General features: G+C 40.9%; 1 protein-coding gene and 1 pseudogene across 4 annotated transcripts in view; one reads left to right on the top strand and one right to left on the bottom strand.

Moving 5' to 3' along the window:
* Positions 1–549: 549 nt before the first annotated feature.
* Positions 550–15,006, top strand: part of PTBP3 (polypyrimidine tract binding protein 3) — a 102,896-nt gene continuing 88,439 nt past the window's right edge. For 2 of the 4 annotated variants that reach the window (XM_047768161.1, XM_047768159.1), the window contains exons 1-2: positions 616–759; positions 3,684–3,717. In XM_047768161.1, the coding sequence (XP_047624117.1) occupies positions 752–759; positions 3,684–3,717 (42 nt within the window). In that variant the 5' untranslated portion in view covers positions 616–751. Of the gene's footprint in view, positions 760–3,683; positions 3,718–15,006 lie in introns of all 4 variants that reach the window. The other 2 variants (XM_047768165.1, XM_047768162.1) reach the window with 2 other exon arrangements.
* On the bottom strand, positions 7,498–8,574 carry LOC125120249 (tetratricopeptide repeat protein 1-like; annotated as a pseudogene).

Raw genomic sequence — 15,006 nt, 5'->3', positions numbered from 1 at the left:
TTTACCTCATTCATCTCCATCCCAACCACACCTAGGTGGCCAGTGCGGGTCACTGGGCAGGCGGCGGGCGCTTTCCTGGGCTGCAAGGCCCGGGGCTCTGGAGAGCACCGCCGGAGCCTGGCCCCAGTGCTTGGGGCCGAGCTATCGACAGAGTTCCCACTCGGGGCAATTCCGCGGCGCTTCTGGGGCCCTCTTGGAACACTCCTACCTACTCTCCCGAGTCGGGTCCCCAAAGCTTTTCCCGCCGGTAGAGGGAGGTGTCCGAACTAGGTAGCCCTGGGCAGAGAAGCCGGAAGGCCGGCAGAGCCCGCGGGAGCGCGGGCGGGGCGCGAAGCGGGAAGCACAAGGCGCGCGCTCCCGTGAGCGCTGGAAGGAGGCGGGGGCGGGGCGCGCGCTCGGGGGGTGAGGGAGCCCGGGGGGAGGGGGTCTTGGTGCGACCGCAGGAAGAGGGCGCTCTGGAGCCGAGCTAGAGGGCGGCTGAGGGCGGGGCCCAGGGAGGGCGTCGACGCCGAGGGGCGGGGTAAAGCGAGGCGGGGACGCGCTCGGGGGGTGGGGAAGGCGGGGGCGCGGCAGTGGCGGGAGCGTCCCTGGTCTCCGCCCCTGTTTCCCACTCTCCTTCCACCTCCGACCGGCCGGGGTTCCGGAGAGGCGCCGTTTGCCGGTCCCTGGAGCCGCCCTGCTGCTGCTGCCTTCTTCCTCCGCTCGCGGTCAGCCCGTCAGTCCCCGCACTGTGCGCTCCTCGGTCTGGGCCATGGATGGGTAAGTGCTTGGCGGCGCGGCTGCTACCAAGCTGCGCTTGCCCGCTTCCTCTCGGCTCTCGGCCGGACGCGCCGAAGCTGAGGAGCCGGACGCGGCGTCGGCGGTCGGAGGAGCGGCCCCGGCCGAGACCGACGGCGGGGCTTCCGGGCGCCTCCTCGGGGAGCCCGGAATCGCGGAGGGGCGGTCCTCCGCAGCCTCTCTTTTCCCCACGGGGCGCCCCCGTAATGTCCGCCCCTGCACACCCTCGCCCGGGGAAGCAGAGGAAAGCCCGGTGCAGCCCCCGGGGGCCGAGGTCCGCCCTCCGCCCGAGGGGCCGGGGAGCCCGGCCCGGCCTCCCGACACTTCCTCTCAGAAAATGGTGCGCGGCCCTGGGGGAGGCGGAGGCGGCGCTCGGGGAGTTGCTGTTTACCGGTGAGGTGGGGCGAGCGCTGGAGCTTCCCCTGGCGCGGAGGCGAGTGGCCGCGGAGGGGCGGACGGCGAGGGCACGCGTCTGTACACGTCTGGGCGGCGACAGGGTCCCGGAGCCGGGGGCTACGCGGGGTCTCGGCACGGCCGGGGTACCGGCCGCGGTCTCCAGGCTTGCGATGGGAGCTCTGTTAACGATTTACAGTACACCGGGCGTCTGGACTTGGTGACCCTGGACGCCCTCCCCCGCCCCCCCGGAAACTTAGTGAATCCCCTTCGATGTATGCAAAATATCGTATAAGTGTGATTTTCGAGGTGCTTTTAAACGCTCTAAAAGTGAAAGAGGTCTGTGACCAAAATAAAAAGATTTAGGATCACCGATACAAGTATTTCCCTGGGGACCCAGGGTTATAGGGTGGGACCATACCGATATTTGAATGATTAAGGAAACAACTAGATGAGGATCTTGGTGAATTAATTGAAGATCGTAGTGTATGTGCATCAAGATTAAAAAAAAAACTCCAGCTCTATTAGAGCCTACAAATCCACTTAATCATTTTCATTATGCACTTGAGATTTTGTTTGGCCTTTTACTTGATTTTGATGACAAGATTTCTGTAAACCTCTTGGTTGTAGAATATGCGGAACTTCCTTCAACAGTAAAGCCGCGTACATGTTGTGTAGTTCATTGTCGTCATGCTGTGTAAAGACGATGGAATCTTCGAACAATTTTTGCCCTCATTAGATTTTACTTATCCTAGTTTTATGGTGTCTCTGGGTTATCTCGTTTGGATGGAGATTGTACATTGCTACAGACGTTAGTGCAATTTTAGATTTCATTTATGATTATGATGGTCTTTAAAGTATTTTTAAAATTTAATCGAAGCTATTTTTATTGTTTAATTGAAGCTTTTCCGAGAGCAGTGTTGAAAACTCATTTCACACCACCTTTTCCAATTACTTTTTATATGTGTGCAGAATTTTCTTGTTTTAATTTTTTGTATATTTACGCCAATATTTCAGTTGAGGAAGGCTGTGAAATTAGTATTTCACTATGTGTAGTGACTTGTCGCTAGACTGTTTGGGTTGACATATGAAGCAGGCTAGGTTTTTGTATTGGAAAATTTATAGTGATAATAGAAGACTCTGGGATTATGCGTCTTGGCTGTTTAAACTCTTGGACAACTGTGAAGTGCAAACTTATTCTCCTGGATAGTGTTTAAGAAGTTTACTTTCTCTCGTCTTAAATACGGTTTGAGAGCTAAAAATTTATTGGTTTAAATATGTGGGGCAGTAGGACATAGTGCTGGAAGGTAAGTTCATTTGAGAGTTCCAAGTAGGAGCATGATTTGCCCTTTGCCTTAGGACTGATACGTAGTATACATTACACAATCTATAATTTTTTGTCCACAAGTGTCAGTTACTTATCACATTTAACTTTCAAGCAAAAGAAATTTAAGTCTCAAAAGTCTTTAAGGAAAAATTTAAAATCTGTGTGGGTTTTAAAACAATTAAATTTCCATAATTAAACTATCCAGAGTCATAATTTGCTTACTTTTAAGTAATGATGATATAGGTTATGAACAGTATGTAGAATTTTGTTAACAGCTTTCTTTTGGGAGATAAGGAGACAAACTTAGTTGAAGACAGTTTCTTAGGGGTTAGAAGAGATGAATTTTTCTTCACTTTAATAGGGTATTTTCCATCTTGGTTTTAAGGGATATGCTTTTGAACGCATTGAATTTATGCTTTTAGGAGGCTAAATACATTTCTACATTTTCCCACAGCCTGAAAAAGGTCCTTTTTCATTATTTTGGATAGTTGAAAAACCACTAGTCAAGTCAATCTGTCTTTCTATTTCCACCTCAAATCCCACCTGTCTTGTGTGTGTGTATGTTTGTGTTTGTGTTCGTTCATTTCCTCCTGAGATAATTTACCCATAAACACAGTTTTGATGTGATAGGATTTTTTAAAAGCAAATATTTGAAGATTTTGATGTCTGAAATTTGATGTTTGTATTTATTTTTATTCTGGGAAACTGTCTTAGCTATATTTTGGTAAGCCATTTGGATGGTAGATGCAAATTTGCGAGACACCTTCTATTTTTGTTGTATCTACTCACTGATTTTGTTTCACTTAAAACTTTATGATAATTCACACCAGTGATTTAAGAGAATGAATTTTGGTGATTTTAAGTTTTGGTTTGGATTTGTTACATAGAGGTAAACGGATAAACACATACTCATTTTATTAAGGCACAGCTATATTTTTCTAACTACTAAAAGAATTTGACTTGTTTCCCACATTGCTATTAAAGCTTTGCTTTTACACTCTGCTGTTGCTAGACTGTCTCATCACTTTTCTTTGTATTAACATTTCACAACTCATCACATTCTTATTTTTATTATTTGTTATTATAATGCTTTTTCTTTTTTTTCTTTAATCTTATTATCTCTGTCTTTTAAAAACTTGTTCTCTAACTTTGTTTTCCATTTTCTCTTTTTACTTTTTCCATACAGTGTTGTTACAGATCTTATAGCAGTCGGTTTAAAGGTAGGAATCTTTTAATATCCTTTCATAAGCATTTTTACATCTTAGTTTTGGCATTTTTTTCCAAAGGTGAAATCATCTCACCTGCTCATAAAATGATCTATTTTACTGTATGATAATAATCTTTTTATTTAGCTCCAACATAAGTAGACCTGTAGCTAATTTTGAATTTTATATATATATTTAGAATTTATCTACATTATCTTGTTTATCTAAAATGTGAGCAAAAAGTGTAGTCCAGAGTTTCACTTAACTGTTAGGGTTTTTGTTTTGTTTTGTTTTGGCAGTTAAATGTAACCTAGGCTCTGATTTATTTTCCTGTCCTGCCCTTTCTTTTATCTTCTCTTTCATGCATTTATGAGTAATAAAGTAACAGCAGCTAAATTTCATCAGTTTCTGATATATGCAAGCTGCTTTACATATATTTTCACTAATAATTTTAACAGTCCTTCAAGGTAGGTATTAACATTCCCATTTTAGAGATGAAAAAAATGGTTCAGAAAGTTGGTGTTCAAGCTGTGGTGCACTGTCAGAGTTCAGACCCATGTCTTCCTGGTTCTAAAACCAGACTTTTTTTTTTTTTTTTTTTTCCATTGTTCCTAGCTGCCAGTAATGAGGGTTCTGTATAAAATGTGAACAGCAGGAGAGCTGGATAGTTAATACTTTACAGTAATGATTCTACTAATTATAAGTCATTTTAGTTTTATCAAAGTCTTCTCACTTACTAGATTTTAAAATGCAAATCAAGTTCATCAATATGGCTTTTAAAATATAAAAGGAAGTTTTAAGGTTTCCTTAAGCAACTTGTTATTTCATATGTCTGAGTTGAGAATCTAGTTCTAGAGACCACTTACAGTTTCTATTACCGTAGAAAATAGAAATAACTCATGTGTACATTATATGCATTTTATGTAAAGTTGTTCTGCCACTTTCTGTCTATCATCTCTTGCTAACGATTTCAGCATGTCTGCCTTTGGGCTTATTGGATCTGATGGTGGTGCTTATACTCTTAAAACATCTTAAAATATGAGCATAAATACAGCAGACCACATTTTAGACTAGCAGTAGGATGTTCAAGATTAGCATAATTGGGGACTACTGCTTGTACTGTCTGTTAAGTTGGGTAGAGTTAGCTTGCTTTGGCAAACTTTGAACATATTTTATGAGTCGAAAATAAGTGGAGGAGCTTCATTTGGTGGGAATACACTTTTTTTTTTTTTTTTGGTATCTACTTAAGTCAATTTATCTTTCGGGAATGATACTCAGGGTAGTAACTGCAGGCTTATATCTTGGCTCCTTTTTGGTGCCCTTGTAGGTGCCTGTGAGGGAAGGAATATTTAATGTGAGTGTTGTTTTTGTCTTACCAAAATGTAATTTTTGCTCCTAGAATTTATTTGGGAAAAATGAATACATGAGACATTTTTAAAAATTTCCATTTGGGATTTGAGGAGTTAATGCTTGAAGGACTCTCGTATCTGTTTTATTGTGGGGGAAAATATAACTTGATGATTAATAAAAGAAAAATTTAAATGTTAAGCACAAAAACCAGATTTGAATACACAATTTGGATTTCTGACTGCCTGTATTGCAGCAGACAATTTGAAAACAAAGATCAGATCATGCTCTGAAGAAAAGATAAACTGATTAGTTGATTCACTAGGCAGTCTATATTTTCATAGACCTAAATACTGGAAATGTTTGTAAAATTATTCATTATGTGGAGATATTTCTCATAAGATTGTTCTGCTTCTTTCTTGCATCCCAGCCAAGGAAGTTTAGTTACCAAGTCATAGGCCAATAAAGCTTATATTTCCCCCAGGTTGTATAACCAAAATTAGTGAATTTAAGTAAGTCCTTCAGGATTGTCAATTATTTTCTTTTATGTGCTGTCTGAATATGATGACACAACAAGTAGTTTTAGCCAGTGGAAGAGTGGATTTCAGGTTTTGTTCCATCAGTTACTTTCCTGGATGCAGAAAAGTAATACAGATTTTATTTTTAGAGAATTGAAAATACCCTTAATTATGAAATCCATTATCCCAGAGAAAGAAAACTGAATTGTTTTTTGAGATTAAGTGATTCACTGGAATGTGTCATGAGGGCAGGGATTTTTGATATTTCCTTCACTGCTATGTGTCCAGGAATGAATGGATGCCAGTTGGGTGCCGTATTTATACTGGAACAAGCCTTCTAATTTCATTAGGGTTTCTTCTAATAGGTATATACCAGGGTGAGAAAGAATTAAATTTTTTTTTTAGATTGGAATTTTCTTAAAGATGAGTAAGTATTTTAAGGCAGCTTAGGGCCATGCCATATTTGAGATTTATTTATATACCTAGTTGTGTATGCTGGATGTTCTTTGCAGAGTATTAGTTCTTGTGCCTTGTCTACATTAGACAAGAAAATTGGCCTTTGATACTTCTCATGAAATATTTTTTTCCACATGTTATTTTGTATTTTGAAATGCTTTTAAAACAGTGAGAAGTAATTGCTATCCTTAATTTTTAATTTTTTTAAGTAAAGAATGAACCCGGTGATTATGAGTGATACTGGTCATGTTTCAAAAACTTTATTATAGCAGATAAATCAAAGTGTCAGTATTGTGGGTAACAGCTTTTTGTGTGTTTGTACTTAAGTGTATTTTAAATTTCCAGCTCATACTTTAATTATTATTATTGTTATTATTATTCGGTCTTTTTGTCTTTTTAAGGCCACACCTGCGGCACATGGAGGTTCCCAGGCTTAGGGGTCCAATCAGAACTGTAGCCGCCAGCCTACACCACAGCCACAGCAATAGCAACACAGGATGCAAGCTGCATCTGCGACCTATACCACAGCTCATGGCAATGTCAGATTCGTTAACCCACTGAGCGAGGTCAGGGATCGAACCCACGTCCTCATGGGTTCTAGTTGGTTTTGCTAACAGCTGAGCCATGATGGGAACTGCTCATACTTTAATTATTACTAGCTAGTTTTATCTTAAGCTCAGTTGTTTCTCACATTCCCAGATATTTCTTCAGAATACTATAATAGCTATTAAATGAGTTTTAAGTGATGATCTTCCATATTGAATATATTTTAGGCATTTTCTGGTTTATCTTTCTATTTTAAATGAATTAGATGAGGAGGGAAAAACAAGTTTGGGGAGAACTGTGATTGGCTTCTAATAATTATCATGCCTGTTACTATATAGGAAAGAACAATGGTGTATTTAAATTAATTTGAAGGTTGATTTTCTGTTTGCTCTACCAGGAGTTAGCGATCCAAATCCAGTTTGCTGCCTGTTTTTGTAAATGGTTTTTTTGGAATTCACAACCATGCTCATTTGTTTCCATATTGTCTGGCTACTTTCCCAATCAATGACAGAGGGGTTATAGCAGGGACCATGAAACTGCAGAGTCTAAAATACTTACTTTCTGGGAGTTCCCGTTGTGGTTCAGCCATAGTGAATCCAACTAGTATCCATGAGAATGTGGGTTCGATTCCTGGCCTCACTCAATGGGTTTAGGATCTGGCGTTGCCATGAGCTGTGGTGTGGGTCGAACATGCGGCTTGGATCCAGGGTTGCTGTGGCTGTGGTGTAGGCCAGCAGCTACAGCTCCAATTCAGCCCCTAGCCTGGGAACCTCCATATGCTGTAGGTACAGCCCTAAAAAAAGGCAAAAAAAAAAATTACTTTCTGGCTTTGTAGAAAAAAATTTGCCTACTGCTTGCTGGGCTTGAACTACAGAAAATACAGTAGGCCTTTGCCAGAAATCTTTTTTTTCTTTTTCTTCTGTCTTTGTTATTTGTTCTTACTTGGATTTTGAACAAAATGATGGAATAGGAGCCAGTAGAGGAATCCTGTTTGATCTGGAAATTTTCCGTGAAGAGTCTGAAAGTTTGAAAAACCAAGTTCCTAAGATCTTTTAGTTTACTTAACATCTCTTCCCTTAGTCTTTCATTATGTTTGAATTTGCTTTGATAAACTCATACAAACCTCTCTTGCTTGATGTACTGATGGATCTTTTTTTTTTTTTTTTTTTTCTTTTTTTGCCTCACCTGTAGCATCTGGAAGTTCCTGGCTAGGGGTCGAATCAGAGCTGCAGTTGCTGACCTATACCACAGCCATGGCAACATCAGATCCTAGGCCCATCTGTGACCTACACCACAGCTTGCTTGGTAGTGCCAGATCCTTAACCCGCTGAGCGAGGCTATGGACACTATGTTGGGATTTTTAAAAAATACACTTATAGTCTTCCAGGGCTTCATCTGGCTTGTCAGTTTTCTTACACAACTCTACTATCCTCAGTATTGCCCTGATGTAGCTGGAGTTTTAACTGATTTGCTTTGCTGCAGTCAATGATGGCCATCTCTTGTCCTGTTTCATCCTTGCAGCAGCTTTATTTGAAAACAGAATAGATCTGTCTTTCTGGAAGCAGGATGGACACATCTGAAGGGCTAGAGTATGAGAACTTTAGGATTCTGTATAATCTTTTATTAAACTGTTCGTTTCCCTCCTCCTTTAGTCTAGTGCTCTTTTCTCTCTTTTTCTTTTCATCTGGCATGTCCCGAACACCCCCTCCCCCCAATTCTGTTAGATATTCTTCATCTAGTTAGAGAAATTCACATCATGATCAGGTTTGATCTCAACCCTGTCTACTGACTCCTCCTCAAAAGAGGCACTGGACTCCTGAAAACACTCCTCTTCCCCCTGGTTCCCTTGGCAATGGCCTTAACATCCTGGAGCAGCTTGCTCTGAGAATGGTGATCTTTGGCATTAGAATCTGGAGGGCTAGCACACTCTGTTTCCTGGAGATTTAACTTTCAAACCGTTGAACAGATCCTCTGGAACCCTCCAAGTTTCAGCCTTCCCCTCCATGCTGAATCAGTGTCTTATCCTCTAAAGATTCTGATGGATTGGTCTGCAGTTGAACCAGGGCATCTGTGTTTCTAAAAAGACATCCCAGGTGATTCTCACATACAGCTAGTTAAGAACCGCTGCTGTAGAAGCTGAGTCTTTTTTCTTTTAAACTGAGCTATAACTTACATAAAGTGAAATGAATAGGTCTTAAGAGTACAGTGCAATAAATTTTGACAAATGGATCCCCCTCTATTTCCTTACTCCCCAATCAGGCAATAGAACATCATTCCAAAAAGTTTCTTGTTGCTCTTTTCCAGACTTTGTCTAGGCAACTCTTTTGATTTCTATCAGCATAGATTAATTTTACATGTTTCTGAGCTTCATATAAATGGAGTAAAATATTCATACTTCACATATACAGCGTAGCTCTTTGATAATATGGCTTTTACTCAGCAAAATGGATTTTTAGATTTATCCATGTTCTGCATATCAATTCATTCTTATTTATTTCTGAGAGTATTCCATTGTGTGAATATATCACAGTATTTAAAAATCCATTCTCGGATTTCCCACTGTGGCTCAATGGGTTAAGAACTCAAGTACATCAGCGGTGGTCTCTATGGAGGTGTGGTTTGGTTCCCAGCCTGGTGTAGTGGTTTAAAGGATCCCATGTTGCTGCAGTTGTGGTGTAGGTTGAAGGTTGTAGGTAGTAGCTTCAGCTTAGATTCAATCCCAGGTCTGGCAACTTCCAAATGCTGCATGCATGGCCATTAAAAAATAAATAAATAAATAAATAAATAAATAAATAAATAAATAAATAAAAATAAAAATCCATTCGCATGTTGATGGACTATTTGGGTTCTTTTTAGATTTGAGCTATTATGAATAATGCTGCTGTAAACATTTGTATATTTCTTTGGGTAGAGATGTGCTTCATTGTATGCTGTGCCTAGGAGTAAAATTGGATATGTGTAAGTTTAACTTTGTTATTTTGCAAGATGTTGTGCCAGTTTACCCTCTGACCAGCTTTATGTTACAGTTTGGGTTGCCCCACATCCTTGCCCACACTTTACTGTTATCTGTTGTAGAGAATGTTGCTAGAATGGCTGGTAGTATCTCATTATATTTTTAATTTGCATTCACCTGATGACTGGTGGTGGTGTGTACCATTTCATGTGCTTATTAGCTACTTATCTTCTTTTGTGAATGTTAACTTTTTTGCATATTCTTTTAAAGTGGGTTTCTTGTAGACAATATACAGTTAGGTCTTTTTTAAAAAATCCACTCTGACAGTCTGTCTCTTAATTGTAGACCATTATCATTCATACTTCAAGGAATGATTAATTTCTTCGGATTAGTAACTACCTTGTTTGTAACTCTTTTCATTGACTTGTTCTTTGCTTTTATTTTCTACCTCTCATTTTTGCCTTCTCTGTTTTTCGTTTTTTGGTTTGTTTTTCTTCTTTTTTGTTTTGGCTGTGCCCTTGACATGCGGAAGTTCTTGGGCCAGGGATCAAACCCCGGCCCTCAGTATTGACTGGAGCCACTGCAGTGACAACGCTGGATTCTTTTTTTCCTTTTTTTTTTAAGGACCACAGGTGCAGCCTGGATTCCCAGGCTAGGGGTCGAATTGGAGCTACACCTGCCAGCCTATGCCACAGCAGTGCCGGGTCCAAGCCACATCTGCAACCTACACCACAGCTCGAGCTGGACCCCCACTGAGCAAGGCCAGAAATTGAACCTTTATCCTATGGATACTACTTGGGTTTTGTTTCCACTGAGCCACAATGGAAACTCCAATGTTGGATTCTTAACTGCTATAAGAGAACTCCCTTGCCTTCTGGTTTTTTATTTTTTTTTTAATCTTTAAAAAATTTTTATTATGGTTGATGTATAGTGTTCTATCAATTTCTGTTGTACAGCAAAGTGATCCAGTCATATATATACACACACACACCCACATATATATACATATATATATATGTACACACACACAAACATTCTTTTTCTCACATTATCTTCCATCCTGTTCCAGCACAAGTGATTAAATACAGTTCTCTGTGCTATACAGCAGGATCTCATTGCTTATCCACTACAAATGCAATAGTTTGCACCTACTAACCCCAAACTCATGGTCCATCCCACTTCCTCCTCCTCCCTCTTGGCAACCACAAGTCTATTCTCCATGTCCATGAGTTTGTTTCTTTTCTGTAGAAAGGGTCATTTGTGCCATATATTAGATTCCAGATATAAGTGCTCTCATATGGTATTTGTCTTTCTCTTTATGACTTACTTCACTTAGTATGAGAGTCTCTAGTTCCATCCATATAAATGATTCTTTTAAATCAGTTAAGAATAAGAAGAATAAGGGCTGTAAAATACTTGCCATTCATTTATTCCTTCTCCAGCAGTCTTCCTTTCTTTATTTAGTTCCAAGTTCTGATCTGTTTAATTTCTTTTCTCCCTAAAGACCCTCTTTTAGCATTTCTTGTAGGGCAGTTCTACTGATCATACATATCCTTGGTTTTTTTGTCTGGGGAAGTCTTTATTTTTCCTTTATTTTTTAAGGATACTTTTCATATAGAATCTAGGCTTTTTTTTTTGTTTTCTTTCCATTAACACTTTAAATATTCCACTTTGCTTTCTTCCTTCTTAACATGGTTTCTGATGAGAGAGAAACCTCTGTAATTCTTTTTTTGTTTGTTTGTTTTTTGTCGTTTTCAGGGCTGCACCCATGGCATATAGAGGTTCCCAGGCTGGGGGTCTAATTGGAGCTGTAGCCACTGGCCTATGCCAGAGCCACAGCAATGCAGGATCCTTAACCCCTGAGCTAGGCCAGGGATCGAACCCGCAACCTCATGGTTCCTAGTCAGATTTGTTAACCACTAAGCCATGACGGGAACTCCTGTAGTTCTTTTTTTTTTTTAAAGATTTTTATTTTTATTTCGTCATAGTCATCATAGTTGATTTACAGTGTCCTGTCAATTTCTGCTGTACAGCAAAGTGACCCACTCATATATATGTATATATATATACACATTCTTTTTCTCACATCTCTATAATTCTTATCCTTATTCCTCTGTAGTTAAGGTGTTTTTTTCCCTTCTGTTTTTCCTCCAAGATTTTCTCTTTGTTTCTGGTTTTCTGCAATTTGAATGATATGCTGAAGTGCATATTTTTTGGTGTTATCCTACTTGGTGTTCTCTGAGATCCAGATTTGTGGTTTGGTGTTTGTCTTTGATTATGGAAAGCTCTTGGTCGTTCATTACTTTCAGATGTTTCTTCTGCTTCACTGTCCCTTCCTCTCTCCCTCCCTCCGCTCCCTCCCTTCCTTCCTTCCTTTTTTTCCAGTTTTTTCTTTTTGCATTTCAGTTTGGGAAGTTTTTATTGAAATATCTTCAAGCTCATATTCATTTCCCCAGCCATGTCCAGCCTGTTGATGAGAGTTTGTGAAAGATTGGTGTTATTTCTTCCTTAAATGTTTGGTAGAATTCATCAGTGAGTGCAGTTTCTCTCTGAGAAGGTTTTTAATCATGACTTCAGTTTAAAAATAGATATTGCGGAGTTCCTGTTGTGGCTCAGCAATAAGGAACCTGACTAGTATCCATGAAGACAAGGGTGATCCCTGTTCTCACTCAGTGGGTTAAGGATCTGGCATTGCTGTGAGCTGTGGTGTAGGTCATAGAGGTGGCTTGGATCTGGTGTTGCTGTGGTTGTGGTGCAGGCCGGCAGCTGCAGCTCTGATTAGACTCCTAGCCTGGGAAATTCTATATGCCACAGGTGCAGCCCTAAAAAGATAAAAAGATATTGGGTGGAGTTCCCTAGTGACCTAGAGGTTAAGGATCCAGTAATATCACTGCTGTGGCTTGGGTCACTGCTATGGCATGGGTCCAATCTCTGGCCCATGAGTGCAGCCAAAAAAAGAAAAATAGGTATTGGTCTATTCAGGTTTTTTTCTTTCTTTAGCTGCATCCCACAAATTTTGATGTGCTGGGTTTTAATTTTCACTCATTACAAAGTATTTTCTACTCTCTCTGTGATTTTTCTTTTTACCTATGCTTATTTATGTGTGACTTAATTTCTTGCTTCTTTTTTCTTTTCTTTTTTTTTTTGGCTGCACCATATGGAAGTTCCCAGGCCAGGGATCAAACCTGTGCCACAACAGTGATCCAGGCCACGGTGGTGACAACACTGAGTCCTTAATCCATTGTGCCACAAGGGAACTCCTCCTTTTTTTTTTTTAATGGGTGTACCCACAACATATGAAAGTTCCGAGGCCAGGGGTTGAATCTGAGCCGCAGCTGCAGCAATGCAGGATCCTTTGAACCCACTGTGCTGGGCTAGAGATCATACTTGTGTCTCTGAAGTGACCTGAGCCTCTGCGGTTAGATTCTTAACCCCACTGCACCACAGCAGGAACTCCTGTTGTTGTCTTTAAAAAAAAAAAATTCTTTTTGCCCGCTCCTGTGGCATGTAGAAGTTCCTGGGCCAGGGATTGAACCCACACCACAGTAGTGACCCAGGCCCCAGCAGTGACAATACCAGCTCCTTAATCCACTGAGCCTCCAGGGAGCTCCCCCCCTTTTTTTTAAATGCTGCTTTTTTTTTTTTTTTTTTGTCTTTTTGCCATTTCTAGGGCTGCTCCCACAGCATATGGAGGTTCCCAGGCTAGGGGTCCAATCGGAGCTGTAGCCGCCGGCCTACGCCAAAGCCACAGCAAAGCGGGATTTGAGCTGTGTCTGCAGCCTACACCACAGCTCACGGCAACGCCGGATCCTTAACCCACTGAGCAAGGGCAGGGATCGAACCTGCAACCTCATGGTTCCTAGTCGGATTTGTTAACCACTGAGCCACGACAGGAACTCCAAATGCTGCTTTGATCAAAGAACATGCTCTATACCATTTCAGTCCCTTAAATTTCCTGAGATTTGTTTTAATGTCAAGTTTATGGAGTGTATTTATGAATGTTCTCTGTACACTTGGGAAAAAAATGTGTACTTCTGTTGGGTGCAGTGCCTTATAAATGTCAATAGCATAAACTGGTTGAAGTTTCAAGTCTTGTGTAACCTTCCTTCCTGATTTTCTTTCTATTCTGTTAATTACTGAAGGAGGAGAGGAATATTGGAATTTCCGTCTGTAATTGTGGGATTTGTTATTTCTTTCAGTAGTTCTGTCCGTTTTTGCCTTGTATATTTTAAAGCTCAGTTATTAAATCCATTCACGTTTAGGTATGCTGTATTTTCTTGATGAATTGACTTTTAAAAAATCATTTGTAATACACATTTTTATTAATTCCTGTCCTGAAATAAATGTGTGATATAAATGTAGTCATTCCAGTCATTCCACTTTTCTTATGATTAGTATTTGTATAATATGTCTTTTTCCTTTCCCTCCCCCCCCTTTTTTTTTGCTTTGAGCACTGCACCTGCAGCATATGGAGGTTCCCAAGGTAGGGGTCTAATCAGCACTATAGCTGCTGGCCTATGCCAGAGCCACAGCAATGCTAGACCTACACCACAGCTCACAGCAACACCAGATCCTTAACCCACTGAGCAAGGCCGGGGATTGAACCTGCAACCTCATGGTTCCTAGTCGGATTTGTTTCCACTGAGCCACAATGGGAACTCCTTCCTTTTCTTTTAATCTGTCTGTATTTAACACAGGTTAAAGGATGGATGGACCAAAGAGATAACAAATAGCAAGATGGTGGGCTTAAATCTTCTTGAAGGATTAGGTTCCAGAAGACTGGTTTCTCTTGCTTTCTCTTTATTTGTTCTCATTAAAGTGAGCTGCCTTATGGAGAGGCCCATTTACAAAAGGAATCCTGCCAGCAACTACCTGACTGAGCTTGGAAGTGGAACCTCACTTTCTCTATTGAGCCTTGAGATGATTCCTGCCTGTGAGAGACTCTGAGCCAGAGCACTTCGCTCATAAGCCATGCCCAGATTCCTGACTCGCAGAAATTGAGTTTAAAAATACATGTTTTTTTTTAAGTTGCTGGATTTTGGAGTAATTTTTTATGCATCCATACATAACTAATACAGCTACTTTACTCAAAGTAGTGAATAAATATTGGAAAAAATGAATAATAAAATAGCTTATTAATGGCCAAGTAAGATTACGTAAGTGCAAATACTTTTTTTTGGGTGTAAATCACTATGCATATGACTTTTTTGGTGTGTGTCTTTTGTCTTTTTAGGGCCGCACCTGAGGCATATGGAGGTTCCCAGGGGTCTGTCAGAGCTATTGCTGCCATACTACGCCACAGCCACAGCAACGCCAGATCCGAGCTGCGTCTGCAACCTACACCACAGATCAAGGCAGTGCTGGATCCTTAACCCACTGAGCGAGGCCAGGGATCCAACCCTCAGCCTCATGGTTCCTAGTCAGATTTGTTTCTGCTGCATCCTGAGGGGAACTCCCGCATGTGACTGTTTTATATTACCACAT

Source organism: Phacochoerus africanus, chromosome 2 (genome assembly GCF_016906955.1).
Source record: "Phacochoerus africanus isolate WHEZ1 chromosome 2, ROS_Pafr_v1, whole genome shotgun sequence".
Taxonomy (NCBI): domain Eukaryota; kingdom Metazoa; phylum Chordata; class Mammalia; order Artiodactyla; family Suidae; genus Phacochoerus; species Phacochoerus africanus.
The sequence above is the reverse complement of the archived record's forward strand: the minus strand, read 5'-3'. Positions and strand labels throughout refer to the sequence as shown.